The sequence below is a fragment of the Phodopus roborovskii genome, unplaced genomic scaffold (genome assembly GCF_943737965.1).
Source record: "Phodopus roborovskii unplaced genomic scaffold, PHOROB, whole genome shotgun sequence".
Lineage (NCBI taxonomy): Eukaryota > Metazoa > Chordata > Mammalia > Rodentia > Cricetidae > Phodopus > Phodopus roborovskii.
The window spans coordinates 1910758-1931737 of record NW_026126461.1 but is presented as its reverse complement, the minus strand read 5'-3'; the positions used below and the strand labels follow the sequence as shown (position 1 = coordinate 1931737).

At 39.4% G+C, this 20980-nt stretch overlaps 1 protein-coding gene across 4 annotated transcripts in view; it reads left to right on the top strand.

Moving 5' to 3' along the window:
- Usp40 (ubiquitin specific peptidase 40) overlaps nucleotides 1–20980 on the top strand; it is a 73298-nt gene that overhangs the window by 25803 nt on the left and 26515 nt on the right. For 3 of the 4 annotated variants that reach the window (XR_007834912.1, XM_051190743.1, XM_051190742.1), the window contains exons 10-18: nucleotides 309–416; nucleotides 3066–3366; nucleotides 6482–6563; nucleotides 7107–7278; nucleotides 9467–9551; nucleotides 10171–10241; nucleotides 11643–11965; nucleotides 15547–15670; nucleotides 17216–17273. Coding sequence is in view for 3 of the 4 variants with exons in the window: in XM_051190743.1 (XP_051046700.1) it covers nucleotides 309–416; nucleotides 3066–3366; nucleotides 6482–6563; nucleotides 7107–7278; nucleotides 9467–9551; nucleotides 10171–10241; nucleotides 11643–11965; nucleotides 15547–15670; nucleotides 17216–17273 (1324 nt within the window). In the remaining variant the exon portion in view is untranslated. The remainder of the gene's footprint in view (nucleotides 1–308; nucleotides 417–3065; nucleotides 3367–6481; nucleotides 6564–7106; nucleotides 7279–9466; nucleotides 9552–10170; nucleotides 10242–11642; nucleotides 11966–15546; nucleotides 15671–17215; nucleotides 17274–20980) is intronic. The other variant, XM_051190744.1, reaches the window with a different exon arrangement.

Below are 20980 nucleotides of genomic sequence, written 5' to 3'. Positions count from 1 at the left end.
TCTACATATTTCCATGTGCTTTCATCTTACCGGGGAATGGGCTGGTGTTGTGCTCTCCCTGGTCTCTCCATCTTGACTCCTCCTTACTACTTCCTCTTTCCTGCTAGTCTTCCAGTCCCGCCTATCTTGCTTTCCTATTGGCCAACAGTGCTTTATTCATTAACCAGTATGAGAAATATATTTACAGAATGACATCTCCCATCAGTGCTCTAAGGAAGATGCAGGTGTACTCACTCCTTCTGATCCCTCTGAATTTGTGGTGTCATTGTTTCTCAGAAAATGTTAATTGACTGCATTTCTTTCATAAGGAGGAGACCAATCAAATTCCTGTTGATCAGCTGGGCCAGAAACTCTTGAAAAAGACAGGAATATCTTGGAACAAGAAGTTCAGAAAACAGCATGGACCACTTCGAAAGGTAGTGCTTGGCATCGCTATAGGCATTCCTCACCCAAAAAGCCATATCCAATTACAAGTTGATTTTTAGTTTAAAAGTAGATTCAGTAATTTACCTTTTATGCTGTCATTCCTACCTTCCCCCCTTTTAAATCTTTCCAAAAAGAAATCCCTTAATCTAATCTCCTTTACTTAGTTTCCTGCCTGGCCATGATCAATAACAATTTATAACCAACCCCCCAAATGATGATTAACATCCATAACCCACTGACCAACAAAAAACCACCCACCTCTTCGGAATATGGATGTCACATTCTTAAAATTACTTCCTGTTGTCTGGGGTGATGGCAGCTTTAGGAGAGAGACCCTGAGAAATTGGTCAAGTCCTGGGAGTGCTAGCTGTTGTCCAGTCTAGGTGTGATGGGGATGTGCAGGGCTTATTTGAAGTCCTGGCTGGAGTAGTCTATGAGGCTGGACCATAGAGTAGTCTGTGAAGCTTTGAAGTTGTCCTGACCAGTTTGTAGTCCAAAGCTGATTTTTTTGGGTGGTGTTTGTCAGGTCAATGGTATTATCACAGTCCAGATAGCTTTGTCATTGCGGGTTCCATCATCTTAGAGACCTCTAAGGTCACTGCCAGAAATGGTCATGGTTCACTGCAGAAAATTTAAACATTGTAAATGTCATATGCAGCAGATCTCCAAGAGGTTAAAGGACCATGATTTTTTAAATACATTGGGAGTATACAAGCTTAATTCCTAGTTACCTGCTTCTTACTCTAGCCCAAAATCACATACAGGAAACTAAATGAAACCCATTTCTAGAATTAGTTAGTACTCTATATGACCATTGATATCATGACAGAAACTTTAAGCATATATAATAATCATATAAATTTTGAGATAATGTTTATACCTTTAAAGTCTTAAAGAGTCAAAATAAAACTAAAGAAAAGTTTTAAAGAATCAAAAACCAAAGGATTATAAGAGTAGTGGCACCAGAATAATCCCTTAAGATGTTGCGTTTATCTAAGTTACTCTGATGTCAGTAAGAACTTGGGAGTCAAATATTAGGGTTTAAAAAAAAATCTGATAAATCCAAAGAGCAGCCGACGAACTATAGGCTGACTCTAACTTTCCACACTTCACAGATGGAAAAGGCTGCGAATCTCTCTAAGCCTCTCCCTGTATCTTCCTGTGCCACACTATGGGTCCTGGCTTCTTATTGGCTAGTTGTTCTCTCTTGGGGAGAGGAGCCAGAGAGGGGCCACTGGCGAGACCATGTAGCTACTGGAAAGTTAGGATTTCAGCATTCTCTGGTAAGCCAAGACCATGTGGAAATACTTAGATTAATAGAAATGGGCTAAAAATTAAGAGAGAGCTAGCCAATAAGAAGCCTGAGCCATGAGCCAAACAGTTTATAATTAATATAAGCCTCTGTGTGTTTACTTGGAACTAAATGGCTGCGGGAGCAGGCGAGACAGAAACCTCCATCCACAAGGAAGCATATGCTGTCTTCCTAAAAAACTTACTTTGCTTAATGTAAAGGTTTACAGTTATATTCATTTTCCTCCATTTTTCCTCTATGGCTAAGTTAAATTTCATTGTATACATGTGCCACATTTTCTGTTCATCTCTTCACAAATATCTACTCTGTTTCTCTTGGCTATTGTGAATAGTCCAGCAATAAACATGGATGGGCAAGTATCTGTGGTGTGTTAAGAGTCCTTCCAGTATATAGTATGTGCTCAGAGTTGGCACAGCGGAGTTATATATTAATTCTGTTTTTCTTTTTGGGTTTTTTGTTTTTGTTTTGTTTTGCTTTTTTTTTGAGGAACATCCATACTTATACCTTACACCTCTTCCCCACGATCCTCTCCAGCATTTTTTGTCATTTGTTTTCTTAATGACAGCCATTGTGACTGGGGTAAGATGTAATGGCAGTGGTTTTCATTTGCATTTCTCTGGTGACTAAGGATGTTGATTAGTTTTAAAGCTTTTATTGGTCTTGTGAGCTGTTTCTAGTGAGCACTTTCTGTTCATTTCATTAAATCATTTGTTGATTGGGTGATTTTATTTTATTTTATTTATTTATTTATTTATTTATTTATTTATTTATTTATTTGCTGTTCTTTCTACAAGCTTAGTATTAATCCCCTGTCTGATGTGTAGTTGGCAAAGGGTTTCTTTGGGGGGGGGCGTTCTTTAGGCTTTTTCACTTTGATTGTTGCTCCTTTGTTTTGTGGAAGCTGTTTACTTGAAAACACTTCAACCTGCAGGTGTGGGCAAGAGTTTTCTGTTAACTCCAGGAACCACAGGAATCAATCTCAAGAATCAGCAAATATGAATCTGTAGAATTAGATAGCTTCTAAATAGTTCAGAAATATTTGTTCTTCCCAGTCTCCTTAATTGAAGCACTTATTAAAACAGCAATAGTGATGTCTTATTCAAGTGGTTTGTCACCTTTCTCCCGTAACAGAATTGTTAACGTGTGTAACAGAGTGCTCAGATTCTGTCATACCCAGGTGAGTGTTTCCCACCTCACAAGGCTAGTGAAAGGAAAGGTGAAGTTAAAAATTTCTAAACACACATATACAAATTGTCTTATCTAGTTAAAAAAAACATATTTATTAAAAAATTTTAATAAACCTAATCTTTTTGTTTGTTCTGAATAGTTCTTACAGCTCCATCCTCAGATGTTTCTGCTCAGCACAGATGAAAGTACAGTTAGTCTCCTGAGGAACCATTTTACCCAGGCCCCGTCTGATCTCCAAAGGCACCGAGAAGAGGTTCTTCAAACACTTGCTTCAGAACCCCCAGGGTTAAGTGATAACACCAGCTGCCCCCACTGGTTTGATATCAATGATTCCAAAGTCCAGCCAATCAAAGAGAAAGCTATCACACAGCAGTTCCAGGGTAAAGAAAGTGCCTACATGCTGTTTTATCGAAAAGCCAAGCTGCAGAGGCCCTCTGAAGGTACGGGAAAGAAGTGTTGTGATTTGTCTTGTTAGTAACTCCAGCAGCTAAACTTCCAGTGCTGCCTGGAGTTGTGTCTTTTGAAGAGGTGGTTTTGCCTGGGTATCTGCACATATTTTATAACTAATACTAGGAAGTCTGTTGTGCCTAATGAAATCTAATAGCTTGTCATTTAAGTTTTCCTTACTTGGGTATTTAAGCAGGAAATCATGCTTCAGTTTCCAGTTTGTCATTTTATGAGAGAATGTCTGACATTTTTCTCCCCTCGGTCATAGTTACATTTCCAAAATTGAATTTTCTTGGATGATGCATGTTGTTATTGTGGTGGCAAACTTAAGTGCAGTGTCCAGTTTTTATTCTTGGCTCTGTTATTCAGCCATGTGTTGCTTTTGAATTGTAAGTGGTCTTGTTTTCTTACTTACCTTTTTGTATTCATGTCTTTTTTCCTCAAACTATTATATTCTTGAGCAGTTGAAATGCATTTGAAGCTCTCTGTTGAACCTTCTGAGAGAGCTACCTTGTAGGCTAACCATCCTAACCTCATCATAATAAAGAGTATTTATAATAGAAACTATTACCATGAGTAAATCAGTAAGATTGTTTGATTCCCTTGCCAGAATCTTCTCAAAAGTAAAAAGCTGCTGAATGTGGTGAGTTACATCTTTAATCCCAGGACTTAGAAGGCTGAGGCAGGAGCCTTCAAGGCTAGCCTGATTTCATAGCAAATTTCTGGCTAGCCAGGGTTATTTAGTGAGATCCTGTTTCAAAAAGAAGAGGAAAGAAAAGAAAAAGCTTCTTAAATTGGCAGAGCTATGATTAGCAGTTAGTTAATGTTGTTAGAAAATGGGAATAGCAATCCTTTATAAAGAATAAAAGTTATTAATTTGCATGAGAATTAAAGAAAAATTAACTTTTAAATCTTGACTATCCAAATCTGCTAACCAAAAAGGCTTTGTCTTTCAAAGAAGGAAAAGGAGATCCCAACCTAATGGCATAGACCTATAATCCCAACTACTCAGAAAGTGAGGCACGAGGATTGCAGTTCAAGGCCTGAATGTGTTATAGAATGAGTTCAAGGCCAGCCTGGGCAACCTAGTAACTCTTCAGCCTAGTGAACTGCAAATCAACCTGGAGCAAGAGAGCAGGTCAGTGTAGTGGATGAATACTTAATGCTTAAAGGTATTTGTTGCTATCATTATCTTTATAATTATGACTAGTGAGAAATCACCTTCATATCTGTCTTAATTTTTATTGCTGTGACAAGACACCATGACCACAGCAGCTCTCATAAAGGAAAGCATTTAATTGGGGCTTGCTTACAGTTCAGAGGTTTAGTCCATTACCGTCATGGGGGAAAGCATGGTGTCATGCAGGCAGTCATGGTGTTGGAGGAGCTGAGAGTTCAGATAGGCAGGCAGCGGGAAGAGAGGGTGACATTGGGCCTGGTTTGAGCTTTTGAAACCTCAGAGTCCACCCTAGTGACACTTCTTCCAACAAAGCCACTCCTACTCTAACAAGTGTGTTAAAACACTCCTAATGTGCCATTTCCTGGTGACCAAGCATTGAAATCTGTGAGTCTGTGGGAGCCATTCTTAATTCAAACCATCATAGTATCTAACAGAAAAAGGTCAGGGACTGGAGAGATGGTTTTAGTGGTTAAGATCACTGGCTGCTCTTTAGAGGATCTGAGTTTTGAGTCCCAGAATCCACATAATGACTCACAACTGTCTGCAACTTCAGTTCCAGGGAATCTAATACCTCTTCTGACCTTCAAGGGCACGAGGCAGCAGGCAAGACAAAGGCATACTTGCAGACAAAAAAAAAAAAAAAAGCCAAACAAACAAACAAAAAAATAAACTCATGCACATTAAAAGTCAATATTTTTTTTCAAAATATAGAAAAAGATTAGACTATGCCATTTCTTTAGTATATTACTGTGCAATCACATAGTTAAGCCTGTGGAAATATGAAGTTAAAAAAGCAAACTACCATTTTCCTGACTATATCTTAGTTTTTATAAAAATGTATGTGATGTCTTGGTAGTAAGACTACCAAGGTAGTACCCTGATACACTTTGAAAATAATTTTCACACCAGTCTTGGTGACTTATAATTATGATCCCAGCACTTGGGAGGCTCAGGCAAGAGTATTGCATGAGTTAACACCAACCCAAGTTACATACTTTCAGGTCAGCCCAGGCTATAGTGAGACCCTTTATCAAAATAACAAAAAATAAAAAAGTGTGATTTCCGAAGTTTAAAAAGATTTATCTGTTTTAAGTGTATGAGTGTTGTGTTCACACACACACACACACACACACACACACACACACACACACACACACACAATGTGTGTGTGCCTGGGTGCCCTGGGAGGCCAGAAGAGGGCATTGGATCCCCTAGAACTTGAGTTACAGAGGGCTGTTGGACACCATGTGGGTTGAAAACCAAAACTGGGTCTCTTAGAAGAGCAGCTCTAAGTGCTGAGCTACCTCCAGCCCTAATTTCTGAATTTTTACAGTAACCAACCATTACATTTATAATAGGGACAAAAGAAGTGGGTGGTGTTTAAACAAAGCTCAAAGAGAATTGAAACAATGGAATTCTTCTAGATCAACTTTTTTTTTTAGAAGTATTTCTCATTTACCTTTGTTTTTGCTTTGTTGTTTTTTTTAACTGCCCATCAGCAAAACTAAGATTGAGAAAAAAAAATCTCTTTTCGCTTAGCTTGTCAATGATAGTGCTCCTGGTTACAGCACAGTTGTGTGCATACCTGTCTGCCTGTAAGGATGTACATATACTGAGTGCATGCAGGTATCTGAGGGCATCAGACCCATGGAATTAATAGGCAGTTGTAGCTGCCTGAAGTGATCAGAACCAAACCCCAGTCCTTTGCAATACCATCAAGCTCTCCTAACCTCTGAGCTATCTCTAAGCCCCTCGTATTTATTTGAAAGAATATCTTTCCATGTATCCCAGGTTGGCCTCCAACTCAGATCCTTGTGCCTCGGCTTTCCCAGTGTTGTGATAATACCTGACCTCGGATTTTCATCCTGCCTCTTTAACAACCCAATTTTGTTTAGTCAAAACAAATTAATGGAAAGTTTTGTTCACAGCTCGAGCCAATCCAAGATACAGGGTTCCAGGTCATTTGCTGAAGGAAATGGATGCAGCCAACATTCAATTGCAAATGAGAAGGTAGTTTGAATACATTTGGTGTTTGGATAATGTTTCTGGAAAATACTGATTAGTTTGATACATAAGCACTCAATATGAAAGTTTACTAGAATATGTATAACTACCAATTAGTTATAATAATGACGCTATCTATATATAATAAGTAATAACTTCACAGTAACCATTGCTGAGGTAGGGATCAGAACCTAAGAAGTCTAGAGAAATTCACAAGCATGCAGTTGTGCAATAAAAATTGTGCTCTGGCCTGGCCAAATTATTCCCTCAGTTTTAAGTAGTTGTAAGAACTAATAGATAGTGGCAAAAGACTAGAGGTTGGTTAATTGCAAAGGAGCTTAGTGTCAGCCTGGGGTGGGAGGGTAGGGGCTCTAATGGCTGGGCTGGAGTGGCAGCTCAGTGGTTAAGAGCACTGGCTGCTCTTCCAGAGGACCCTTTTTAGTTCCCTATATCCACACCCACACTGTACACACAACTATCTGTAACCCCTGTTCTATGAGATAGTGTTACAAAAACATAGAATATATGTGTGTTTTTATGTCTCTAAAGGGCAGAATGTGACTCTGCAAACAGTAATTTTGAGTTGCATCTCCATCTGGGTCCTCACTACCGTTTCTTCAATGGAGCTCTTCACCCTGCAGTCTCTCCGTCAGAGAGTGTGTGGGATTTAACCTTTGATAAAAGAAAAACTTTAGGAGATCTCCGTCAGTCAATATTTCAGGTAGTTCTTATTTTTCTCTTAACAGAAACATTAAGGTCCACTTATGTGACTTTTTCTACTTCATTTTATTCAAGTTACATACAACTTTTCCAAAGCTCCATAGGAAAATTCTACCTCTGCCAGTGCATACCAGAATGAACCAAACCTCCTCTTAACTTGGAAGTCTGGAGTTTTGTTGTTGTTCTCTGTTTGATTGGTCGAGTGGTTGGTTTGATTTGTTTTATATAGTATCTTACAGTACAGCCCAGGCTGGACTTGAAACCACAGTCCTCCCATGTCAGCCCCCTAAGGACGGGGATCATGGGTTTGTGCCACTGTTGCCAATATCTAAGTCTTCAGAAATGCTTTTCTGTGTATTTTCTCAGCAGCTTTTGAAGTGACTGATGGAGCCTAATAGATGAGCCTCAGTTTTGGAAAAATAAATGAAAGACTATTGCTTTTCAAAAGAAATGAGAGGAAAGGTTGAGCCCTCATACTTAAAACAAGAACCACTGAAAAAATGAAGATAACTAGTTTTGTATTCTTTGGCATTAGATCGCTTGACTGGTGTAACATGCTAGGCAAGCTCTAAATAGATCTTTTTGCTTGATAATTTGCCCTTGTTTCTACATGTTTTTTTGAGATGCTGTCACTCAAAAGACCATGCTGGCCTCAGACTCACAGTAGTCCTCCTGCCTTAGCCTCCTGAGTGTTAGATTTACAGATGTGACTTACCAGACAAGGGTTTTCATCTAGTATTCATCTCCAGATCATGTGCTTCAGTCATAGAACAGTGGAGATGCTCTTCACTTTTATTCATGATGCTTTCATAAACATCATTTCATTTGGCTATTCAGTCTCACCAGGGCAAGCCAGCTCCATTCCGAAGATAAAGAAGTCATATCTTAGAGCATCGAGTGTTGACATGCACAGGCACCTAGTTGCTATGGTAGTGCCAGGGCTTCCTCCCGGGTCTCCCCGGCTTCTACCTGGTGTCCTGTCCCTTAGCCCCACTTCTTCACACACACACTACTTCCTAATCAAAGGATTTAGAAATGTAAATGCTTGCCAACCTTAGTGGCATGTGTCTATAATCCCAGCATTTTCAAGGTGCAGGCAGGAAGACCAGTTCATGGTCATCCTCACTACACAGTAAGTTTGAGATTCTATCTCAAAAAGGAGGAGGAAAAAGAAGAAAATGTAAATTTGGGCAAGAGTGCCAGAACTGATTTAAATTAATTCTTTAAAACTTTATATCTACCACTAAAATTGCCAGCTTTTTCTTTTCTAAGAAAAGCAAACTAGTACGTGTTTTACTTCAGTTGGTGTACATACAGTGTTACATGCTGCCTCAGAGCGGCCTCCTTAGAACCCTGGATATGTCTGAATTCTGCAGTAATGTTCATTTCTGAGTCAGTCCTTGCAGAGTGAAAGCTCCGGGACTGTGGAGGTCATTTCAAATGGAAAAGGCCTGACTTGTCTCTTAAGTATTCTGTTCTCTTTATTTCAAGCACCATGTCTGAAAACTGTTAACTCAGATGTAAGCTACTGGTGAGGGACCAGGAAATCGACAAAGTAAATTACACTAAGACAAAATGCCTTTTCCCCCTGAGAACTATCTTATAATGTTATGAAGACAGCCTAGATCAGAAATATTGTTCTGATATCATTTCGGTGTAGTTCTACGGTCCTCAGGCTAACCTCTGCCATCAGACCCTATGCTTGTGTGTGGTACTGGGATAAAACTCTAATCATCAAGCAAGCTAGACTAATACTGTGCCACTGAGCTATACTCCAGCCCTAAATAAAAGCTACTTTTAAAATTTAGAGTAGGGGCCTTCCTTTCTAGCATCCCTGGAATTCATGTGGGTTGGAGCCAGTGTTGCTTTTCTAAGCAAAATCATAGCTCTTTGGGGCAGAAATTCCTAGGCTAGCTTGGTGAGCAGTTTGCTTTCCAATAAAAATAGACCTGATATTGAGTAAGATTATTTAGATGGTTGTTGGGGTTTTCTTTTATGAATCTAAATTTTTCAGTCTGTAATGGATACAGTCAACATCTTTGGGTTTGAGTAATTTATCAAATGATGTTTATTTCTAAAATGCTGGTGTTGGTCAGCGATGGGAGTGTTAATTTGCTGTTCTTTTTGAGTCAGGACTTGTGTTGCTCACATATTGGAACTCATTGTGTTCTACTCTTACTATTCTTTAGCTGTTGGAATTTTGGGAAGGAGACATGGTTCTGAGTGTTGCAAAGCGTGTGCCAGCTGGACTTCATGTGTATCATACCCTCCATGGTAAGATCAGCAACTCATAGCTCATGTTATGTGTGTATCTTAGGGAAACTCACCTGAGATTTTCTTTGTCATTCTTTCCTCTGCCCCCCTACCTTCTTTTTAAAATTGAATTTTAAAAATTGAGCAGAATGGTTTAAAACCATCAGAATTTTATTTATGTGGCTTTGCTTTGCCCACTCAGCTTCAGATTTTGTAGCAGACGAAATCAAGTCTTGAGAGTTTAAAGGCACATATTTCTCTGAAATAACAACAAATGAATGATGAGAACAGTAGTACATTAACATACATTTGGGACTCTACTCTGCCAAATACTGTGACAACTAACCCCTGCAACAGGTGGTGGTAATCTGGTGCTGTTTGGAGTCCATGCCTACTCTCAGGTGCCATAGGACTGACTATTTACCTCTGTGTACCCCCCTGTCCTGTTGCTTGCTCACAAAACCATATAATGGTCCAGATAAAAGCAATATAAAATATTATAAATAATAAAATAGTCAGTGCTTTTTACGATTTTTTTAAATATGTACCTTTTCAAAAACACATTGAAAAGTTTCAGCTCTCTCTTTAGCTTAGGTGCATTTGGTGGTCACAGGATGAATTGACAATCTCATCATTCTAGGAGATGAGCTGACATTGTGTGAAGCTGAAATTGCTGATGGTGAAGATATCTTTGTATGGAATGGGGTAGAGGTAAGAAAAATGGCTGAAGAAATATTCATGATAATATAGGGTATTTGAAAATTTTGTTGCAGGGCTGATGGTGTAGCCTGGTTGGTACAGTGCTTGCTTAGTACCTTGGACCCAGCTTAGCCTTGGACCCAGCCCAATCCCTAGCATTACATAAAACAAAATATAATGGTTGCACACATTCATAATCTCAGTACTCAGAAAGCAGAAGCAAGGTCAAAGTTCAAGGTTACCGTCAGCTACATAGTGCAAGTTCAAAACCAACCTGAGCAAAATGAGACTATGTCTCATCCCCCCCCCAAAAAAAAAACAACTTGTTATTAAACTTTATTCAGCATTCAGTTAGCCATTAGAAAATCATTGTAATGAACTGGATGTGATGAAATGTGACCCCAGTACCAGGGGAGCCTGAGACAAAAGAAATGCTCAGACTAGACTACATAGTGAGTTCTAGGCCAACCTAAGATGTGGATCTCAGAAACAGAAGGTGCAGGGGGAAGGGGAGAAAAGGAGACTGCCAGAATGTTCATTCAGTACTTTTGAGGTCCAGTCAGCTGTATTGTTAGAGTCAAATATTTTGTTGGCAGAGGAGATTGTTCCATAGGTAAAAGTGCTTGAAGACCTGAGTTAGATCCCCTGAGCCCATATAGAAAAGCCAGGTATAGTGACATGCTCTTGTAATCCCAGCACTGGGGAGGTAGAGATGGGCATATTACTGGGGCTGCTGGCCAGCCATCTTAGCCTACTTGGTGAGTTCTAGGGAAATGAGAGAACTTGTTTCAAAAAAAAAAAAAAAAAAAGAAAGAAAGAAAGAAAGAAAGAAAGAAAAAGAAAAAAAATAGAAGACCCAAGATTGTCATCTTGGCTGCACACACATATGCGTATGTGTGTGTTCATGCACACCTGTACACACAAATGCATACACATAACAGTAATTATTGAGTGCCTCCATTTTACCAGACTGTCACATGCTAGATTTAGAGGTAGGTTAGTCATCAGTGGCCTTCTTATATAAACAACTGTACCATAGGCTACAGGGGGTATGCGTGACAGCTGTAGGGATAGGGAAGGATGTGGCCAGCACTGTTGAGGTAGGGATGACAGAGGAGTGAATGCTCTTTCAGAAATGAATGAGGGGCATCTCAGCTGCTCTGTGGCCTGTCCTTGTCCTTTAAGTTTCCAGGGGCTCATCAATGCCATTTGGCAACTCATAAATCTCTACCTTCAGTCCAGAAAAGATGGATAAGAGTAATTTTCAACATAAAATCCAAGGTTGTTCTTTCAGTACTTAAAAGACAATGTGAAGAAGCTATTTCAGTTGGAAAGAGTGTGGGTTGCACAACAAGAAGAGGCTTTTGCTGTGGTAGGGTGTTTTTCACTGTGATTGTGTTGATGTTGTTGCAGGTTGGTGGAGTCCAGATTCAGACTGGTTCTGATTGTGAGCCTCTGCTGTTACACATTCTTCATATAGAAATGAGTGGTGAAGGCTCAAAATGTGAGCAGTTGGTGGAGTCGACACATGTCTTTCCATCTAATGCAGAAGTGGGCACTGTGTTCACAGCCTTGGCCATCCCAGTAGGTGTCATCCTCACGAACAGTGTGGAGTCTGCAGATGAAGAGTGTTGGACTGCTATTCCCAAGGAAGACATGAAGAAGACATTCAGAGAACAAGGTCTCAGAAATGGAAGCTTAATTTTGGTTCAGGATTCAGATAATGATGATAACAGGTAACTCACAGAAAAGAGAAAGGGGGAGAACTTCCTTCCTTCCTTTTCTTTTTATTCTATGTATCTTTTACAAAATGTGTCTTGATCCCATTCGTTTCCTCATCCCTTCACATCTACCCTCATCCCCCCCCCCCAAATAAAACAAAATTTAAGAGAAAAAAGGGGAAAAATTGAAAAATCTCATCATGGAAGCTACAGTGAGTTACACAGTAAACCCTTTGTCCACCCATGTATCTTTACTTCCAAGTGTTCATTGCAAAGAGTCATTGGTCTGGTTTGAAACCTTTGGTTTACACTGTTAATGCTGGACCCTCACTGGAACTCTTCTTGAATATCCTATGGTTGCCCTGTGCTGTGGAGATCCTGCAGCTTTGGGTCTATGGGTCAGCTTCCTTCATGTGCTCCAGCAGCTCATAGATAGGGTTGCTCCAACTCATAACCCTGGTTCTGGGCCTGGGCAGCTGCAGGGTTGGTCCACCCATCCTTCATAGGATAAAATCCTACCAAGTGAATTCTGATTGCATTATAAAACTTAAAAGCCCATTCTCATAAGGAAAAAGAGATTCATGGGACAATTCAGGCTTTCCTTGTGGTCTTCTTCATGACTTTCGGTAGCTACTTAGCCTTCCCAAAGGAACAGTTGCCTGGAATAATGCAGCCGTATTTGAAACTCGGAAGCACTGCACCTCCTTGCTCCCATGTGTCAGTGCATTTCTGCGGTCAGTGTAAGATGCTAAGAAGCAGAGCCCTGTGGCTTTTGTGGTGCATTGATCTCTGTTACCTCTCAGGGGAGGTGTTCCACTTCTCTGCCTCATTTATAGGAGAGTGAATCATGTACTCTTTATAAAAGACAGTCTTCATTTAGTAGGACTTGGGAGATGAGCAAGAATATTGGAGATCCTGGCCCTTTGTTGACCATGCAGTTTTGGTCAATGTTAGTGGCTGGTGGCTTTCCTTCTCTTCTAAATTGAAATATTGTTGGGAAGGTTTTTAAGCATACCAATAACTACCTTTTTGATACATAGCTGTGTCCTGCTTTTCCCACGTTTGTAGACTCTGTAATCCTCATTTGAAGGCTTCCTCCTACTGAATGCATCACCATTTGCCCAACTGTTCCTTTGTGAGGTGGTATGACCCAGTAGTAAGAACAAGTCCTCAGCCAGCTGCCTGGATTGTGTCCCAGTTTGCCATGTGAGATTAGACCAGTTACCTCATCTTTCTGCTCAGTTTCATCCATAAGATGAGGTGATAACTAGTATCCGCTTAGAGTGTAAGGACTGAAAAGTAAAATAGTCACACATAGCAAGTGCTAAGTGTGGTGACATCATCTTCCAGTTGTCTACTACCGGAAGATAGTCCAAAAAAAAAAAAAAAAGAAAGAAAGATAGTCTTCAGAAAACATCGTAAAACCTAAACTTTATCTTCTGATAGGAATGAAAGTGAGGTTCTCTAGGAGAGCAGCCAGAACTCTTAACTTATAAGCCATTTCCTTAGCCTATGTGGTTTATTGAGACAAGTTCTTCTTAGATAGAGCACAGTGGCCTTGAAATTACCTTCCTCCTGCCTCACCATGCCCAAATGCTGGGATTGCAGTTAAAAAAAAAAAATCAAAACTTGGCTAGTGATTTATACTATTTCCAGAACATTACAACACAAGGATGAAAATGTTAACACAAATTAAAAGTATATTGTATTAATATTTTGATATCACAAAATTGCTCTAGCATTATTCTAATAAAACCAAGAAACTAGTTACGGATCCATGGGTAGAATTCAGTTTCCCATTCTTACCACAGAGTCTTGTTTGGTGGCACTCTTCCTGGATTCCAACTTGGAGGATACTGGCCCATCTAGACAGAAAAATTAAATCAGGAAAACTTCATTAGTTCTCACTAATTTCCAGTTTTCACTAATTTCCAAACCATTTCCAGATCCAAATGCCATTCACATTTTCCACTCTCCTGGCAGGAACAGGGAAGAACTCGACAGGAATACAATAGTACTCCACCTTAGGATCCCCCAAATAGCCTGACACCTATGGAAATTTCACCAGAACTGACACTATGAGTAGAAATGTGTGTTTGGGGTAATAAGGTACCATGGCCAAGGCAACTTATAAAAGAAAAGTGCTTCATTTGAGGCTCATAGTTGTGGAGAATTAGAGTCCATGACTAGCAAGGCAGGCGGGCAGGCATGGCCCTGGAGCAGCAGCTGAGAGTTTACATCTTTTCCACAAGGGGGCAGAGAGAGAGAGAGAGAGAGGGAGGGAGGGAGGGAGGGAGGGAGGGGGAGGGAAGGGAGAGGGGAGAGGGGAGAGAGAGGGGAGAGAGGAGAGAGAGAGGAGAGAGAGAGGGGAGAGAGAGGGGGGAGGGGAGAGAGGAGAGAGAGGGGAGAGAGAGAGGGGAGAGAGGGGAGAGAGGGGAGAGAGAGGGGAGAGAGAGGGGAGAGAGGGGAGAGAGAGAGGGGAGAGAGAGAGGGGAGAGAGAGAGGGGAGAGAGGGGAGAGAGAGAGGGGAGAGGGGAGAGAGAGGGGAGAGAGGGGAGAGAGAGGGGAGAGAGGGGAGAGAGAGGGGAGAGAGGGGAGAGAGAGGGGAGAGAGAGAGAGAGAGACTGGGAACTGCGTGGGCTCTACAGTCTCAAATCTGTCCCCAATGGCACACCTTCTCACAAAGCCACTCTTCCCAGTCCTTCCCAAACATTTCCACCTGTAGGGGCCATTCTCATTCAAACCACTACATTCCCCAAAAGGCCTTCTGCTAATCCATATTTTTCTTCTGTCCATGGGAAAGTTTTGTTAGGATAAGATACTTTACTGCCAGTCGCTAACATTAAAAGCAAAACTCATTGGGCAGTGGTAGTGTGGCACTAGTGCTTAGGAGACAGAAACAGGCAGATCTCTGAGTTTGAGGCCAACCTGGTCAGTAGAGTAAGTTCCAGGACAGCTAAGGCTATTCAGAAACTGTCTCAAAAACTCTTCAATGAAATACAGGTATATGATACATATAACTACATATGTATGACACTTGCTGCACTATAGATCTATACATGTGTCCATAGCTGTCCTGTTAAATCCAGATTCAATGAATAGGCTTTAATAATCTTCTAAAGCCACCTTAGTGATTCCTGTGCAGGTAAATAACAGTTGACCATTCCTTTTTAAAAGTATCCCTTTGCCAGGTGTTGGTGGCACACACCTTTAATCCCAGCACTGGGGAGGCAGAGGTAGGCAGATCTCTGAGTTTGAGGTCAGCTTAGTCTACAGAGCTAGTTCCAGGACAGGTCCCAAAGCAATACAGAGAAACCCTATCTTGAAAAACCTAAAAAAAAAAAAAAAAAACTCTTGAAAACTTTCAAGCACAAATTATTTAACTTTGGATTAGAACTATGAAAACCAACTCTGTAGAGTACTACCTTACAGTTCCCTAAAAAGGCAGCTGATGTTGTGGCAGCAAGTCAGTAGAATGTGGTCCCTTTTCCTTAGTCACTCTAAAAGATACATGGCGAAGTTTAGAAAAGTGATGCCCAAGGAAAGTGTTTTGTTAAGGACTCATTCTTTCAATAGCTTCCTCTTTTTACTTACAGTCTATTGCCCAAGCAAGGGAGATGGATTTCTGGTGTGGATGAACTGAACTGGCTCCAAGTGAAAAACTTTTGCCAATTAGAATCTGAAGAGAAGCAGGTTCAGATAGCTGCAACCAAGCACACAGTGAGTAGATGGTCATTAAGCTGGCTGGCAGTATCTAGACACAGAAATTATATTTATAAAACACAGTTAGGCTTTCAGAACAGCTGTGTGAATAGACATCTTAAATCTTACTACCTTTATTACTGCTTATATCTACCAGTGGCCTGTTTCAAAGCACTATGTATTTTTTAAGCTCCTAAAGCCTAGAAGTCAGCTAGAATGTGGGACTCACCTTGGTGGCTCATGGAGGCCTCTGGATTTGACAAACACAAAGAGTTGTTAAGTATCTTCTCTGCATTGTTTAAGGTATATATACGTATGTGTTAATATTTGTTATTTTGGTTTTTGTGTTGTCAAGTTTTTATTTTTATCCTAAATTATTCTATGTATACACACTGTGTCCTACATAAAACCAACTGGCCTTAAAAGGTATTCCTCTGGCTCCATTTGAAGAATATTATTCTAGTTTTCTTAAAAATAATCACAGGTAATTTTTTTCTTTCTTTTTTATTTTTTGAGACAGTCTCTCTATGTAGTTCAGGCTGTCCTGGAACTCCCTGTGTAGACCAAGCTGGCCTCAAACTCACAGAGATCTATCTGCTTCTGTCTCTGAGTGCTGGCATTAAAGGCATGTATCACTATACTAGCATATTAATGAATTTTTTTCTATCGCAAAGTAAAAGTAAAAGAAACTTAGTATGTTGTTTCCTTTTATGTTATTTTATAATTTCTTTAAAATTTTTTCTTTATAAATGTTTGTGAGAACAAGCATGCATGTAGAGGTCAGAGAACAACCTGGAAGTTGGTTATCTCTCTCTACTATGCAGGTTCCAAGTATCAAACTCGGGTCATTAGGCTTGTCAGCAGACCCTACCTCCTGGAACCATCTTCCCAATCCTTGACATTTTGCTTATTGATATTCTTAGAAGAACAGGGTAGGATCAGTGCACACTAACCCTGATCCCTTGTGGAAACTGTTTATGTCCTTTGTCACCTTAGGCTGCTGCTGCTTGGCACCATGTAGATTCTGGTGGAGGGTCAGGGACATTTTTCTGACATCACTTTTACCTTTTAAGTTTTACCAGCATTTGATGCCTTGGGGGATATTGTCCTAAAGTGGGCTAAAAAGAAAAAGATTCTAAAGTAATTTAAGTGGAAGCCATAGTCATCTTGGATTGCTCTTATGCATTTTTTTACTCTGTTACGGGGCCCAGATCCATTGTTCCCATTGTGAGGAATGGGCCTGTCCACTGTTTTCTTTCCTTGGCTTTTACAGGTAAGTGGTTGTCAGTTAACTGCTTTCCAATGAGACCTGTTTCTTTCATTTCTCATGATATCCTTTTGTCCCAATTAACATCAGTTTGATAAAAACCTAACACTTAGGATCTATTGAGCTTTTGCTTTCAGTCTTACAGAATAATGTCAAGGATGGCTTAAGAGTTCTATAGACGAAACGAATGTCAGGTGATATCTCAAATGATCTTTGTGTGTATGCACCGATAATCTTCATTCTCATCTTTATCCATTCAACCTATATACAGTCATTAGTTTATTTCTCTATTTTAGGTGGTGTTTGATATTCGAATTAAAGCCATAAAGGAATTAAAATTAATGAAGGAACTAGGTAATCATTTCTATTTGCTTTTTGGTTTTTAGCTTAATTTTGTTTTTTTTTAATTGAAAAAATATGAAAGAGTACCAAAAATAAGGAAATCTCTCATACCTACCACCCAAAATGGACAAATGTCAATATTTTTTCATGTGTTTGTTTTTAATTGAACCATAAAAAGTTTTCTGTGTTCTTTTCAAACTTCTTCCTTTTTCCCCAAGACAATAGGATAGCTGACTTAAATGTATTCATAATATACTATATTTCATAGACTTAGATCTATTTGTATGTTTATGTAAATTTTATAGTGGGAAGTCTACTGCTTGCTCAGAGTTAGATTTTAATGGCTTCATTGAAATGTAACTTAGGTATTATAAAATCCATTCATCTTGAGTGTGTAATTCAGTGACAAGCATGGATATAGAAGATCACAGTTCAATTTTAGAACATCCCTATCACTCCAGAAACATCCATGGACTTTATGTCTCTGTCAGTTCATTTTCTGGACATTTCATTATAAATGGAGCCACGTGGTTTATAGACTTTTGTATCTGGCTTCTTTTACGCACTAGAGTGTAAAGTCTGTCCATTATTTAGAACTTCTCAGCAGTTCATTCCCTTCAAGTGCTGACTGCCATTTGGTTGTAGGGATGTTCATATTTCATTACCTTTCAGTGGAATGCTGTTTTACACACTTGGGACATGAATCTTCATGTAAACATGTGTTTTCAAGGCTCTTGGTTGCACTTACAACATTATAATACATCATCTGGCAAATTTATGTTTATTTTTATTAGAAACTATCATACAGTTTCCAAAGTGGCTGAAGCTCTTACCATTAGTAAATTAATATTACTAATTTTCAAAGCATTAGTAGTGTGTTCCCAAGTCCTTGTTAATGTTTGTGATTGTCCCTTTTCATTGTCATTTTAATGAATATAAATGTGTTATCTCATTAAATTCAAGAATTCAAAATTAATATGCAGGAATCCATTGAACTTTTATCTGTCAACAGCAAAAACAAAAGAGACATCAAAATCAAGAAGACTATTTGGGGTTTAAAATGTTTTGTTTTGGATAGGGTCTCACTATATATATATATATATATATATATATAGTTCAGGATGGCTTAGAATTTGATCCTCCTGTCTCAACCTCCTGAATGTTATAATTACAAGTGTTTGCCCTGATGTGCTTACCAGAAAACAGTAATAATATCATACAGTATCAAAGATATAAAATATATGCAGAATCTATACCATGGGTACTAGAAAACCTGCAGGAAAGAAACTAAAGATGTGGTATGAATGATAAAAACCCAGAGACAAATATTAGGGTTCAAGCTGAAAATCAGAAAAGCAAAACAGCCAGCCAGTAGCTCTTTATCTCTACCAAGGCTGAAATGAAGATCCCGTCTTCCCTGTGACTGGAAACTGAATCTCACATAAGACCCTTTTGCTTCTTCCTTATATACCTCTCTGGTGCTGGGATTAAAAGCATGAGCTGCCACCACTGCCCGGCTAGCTCAGTCAGTAGAGTGCAATACTCTTAATCTCTGGGTCATAGGTTCGTACCCTATGTTGGGCACCGGTATGTAGCATGAATAATAAAACCCAGAGATAGATATTGGGGTTCAAGCTGAATATCAGAGAAGCAAAGCAGCCAAGCTACAAAAGAGCTCTCTTACCTCCACCAGGGCTGGGGTGATCCTGACCTCAACATGGTGAAGACTAATTGCCTGAATATGAGACCCTGCTCCTATCTTATATATCTCTCTGGTGCTGGGATTAAAGACGTGAGCTCTGTTTCTCTTTTAGACTGATTGACTCTCATGTAGCCTAGGTGGCTTTGAACTCAGAGATCATTTGCCTCTGTCTCCTGAGTCCTGGGATTAAAGCCACTGCCTAGCTTCTGTGGCTGTGGCATTCTGATCTTCAGTTGCTTTATTAGATCATAAACAATATATCACCACATGAAGAACAACACATGAGTAAATGGAATAGTGTGCCTTATTTACAAATCAAAGGACACTATTGGTAAGAGCTTATCTCCCTATAGTCAGCGTGTTCTCACTCAATATCAGTAGCAGTTTTATTTTTTAGAAGATACCATTCTAAAATTTGCATAGGGATATAAAGGATTGAAAGTAATGGTTAGTCTCAGCACTTGGGAGGCAAAGGTAGGCAGATCTCTGTGAGTATATGTTCAACCTGGTTTATATATTGTAAATTCCAAACCAGCCAAGGTTTCATAGTAAGACATTTTCTCAAAAACCGCATCAATAACAAAAGCCCTAAAGTAGCCGAAACAGCTTTAAAGGAAGTATTACAGTGTTTTGTGTGACTACAAGACTTCTTCTTAGTCATGTCTTTTAGTATCTGGGAAAGACGTATAGAGCGTATAGATGTGTGTAATCCATGTTTATGTACAATGAACAAAGAATAGTTTTTGCCCCTTTAAGGCTGAGTTCCAAGAAGCCAGTATACTATAGACAAGTTATGAATCGTTTGACTATTTCTATATGTACAAAAAGGAACTTCATCTTTAGCTTCCATCTTATAAAATATTAACCTAAAATCAATGCTAAAATTAAAAAGAACAGAATTTCTTGGAGAAAACATACAAGAAAATCTTGGTGACTTTACTATTTCTTTTTAAAAGCACATTCAAACCATGAAAGAATATACAGGAAGGGGGGGAGGGGGGAATGCAAATTATCCAAAGTAGCCATGACTAGATCTCTTCAAAGGACAAGCTACAAACTAGGAGGAAAAACTTACAAAATACATGTTTAGACTTGGATAAAGAGTTTACAGAAAATACTTATAACTTAACCAGAAGACATCCCAGCCCAAATTAGGAAGACCTACCTGTGAGGGGAGGTTGTGTCCGTAGCCTCTAGAGAGAAGTCCTAGGCAAACATCCAATCCCAATTGTGGAGTTCCTGTGTGCAGGGAATATAAACTGTTATATTTTCTTTGGAAAACTTAGATTTGTTTTTGGTTTTTTGGTTTTTGGTTGGTTTTGCTTGATTGTTATTTTATATATATATATATATATTATATATATTATATATATATACGTTTGTATATATATATATAAATGTTTGTGTGTATGTATACTTGCCAAACATTTACTTGCCAATTCTATTTCTAGATATTTACTGGAGAAAAGTAAAAAACATACAACCTTATAAAAACATAAATGAGAGTGGTGGCATATGCCTTTAATCCCAGCACTGGGGAGGCAGAGGCACAAAGATCCCTGAATTCAAGGACAGCCTGGTCTACAGAGCAAGTTCTAGAACAGACAGGGTTACACAGAGAAACCCTATCTCAGAAAAAAAAATCTATAGTCTCAAACTGGAAATAGTCCACATCTGTGAGCAACTAAGTAGATAAGGAAACTATTGCAGCCAGTCAGTGGACAGTGTTGTCTGCAGAACAGCACTCACCACACACAGCATGAACGACTCTCAGAAATCATTATGTCTTCTGTCAAAGCTCCTTCTGCTTTTCCCTACCCTAAAGCTACCTGTCTGTGGGACCTACAGTGAGGTCCTGCCTACCTGTAACCTCTGCTTATTCACAGCAGACTGTGCAGACTTTGAGTCCCTTGCATGCTCTCATCTACCTAGAGACTCTCCATGCTCTGCTCTCTGACCTTTCTTGCCATTGCACTCATCTTCTAACTTGAGCTGTCCATTTGCTCTTAACGTAAAC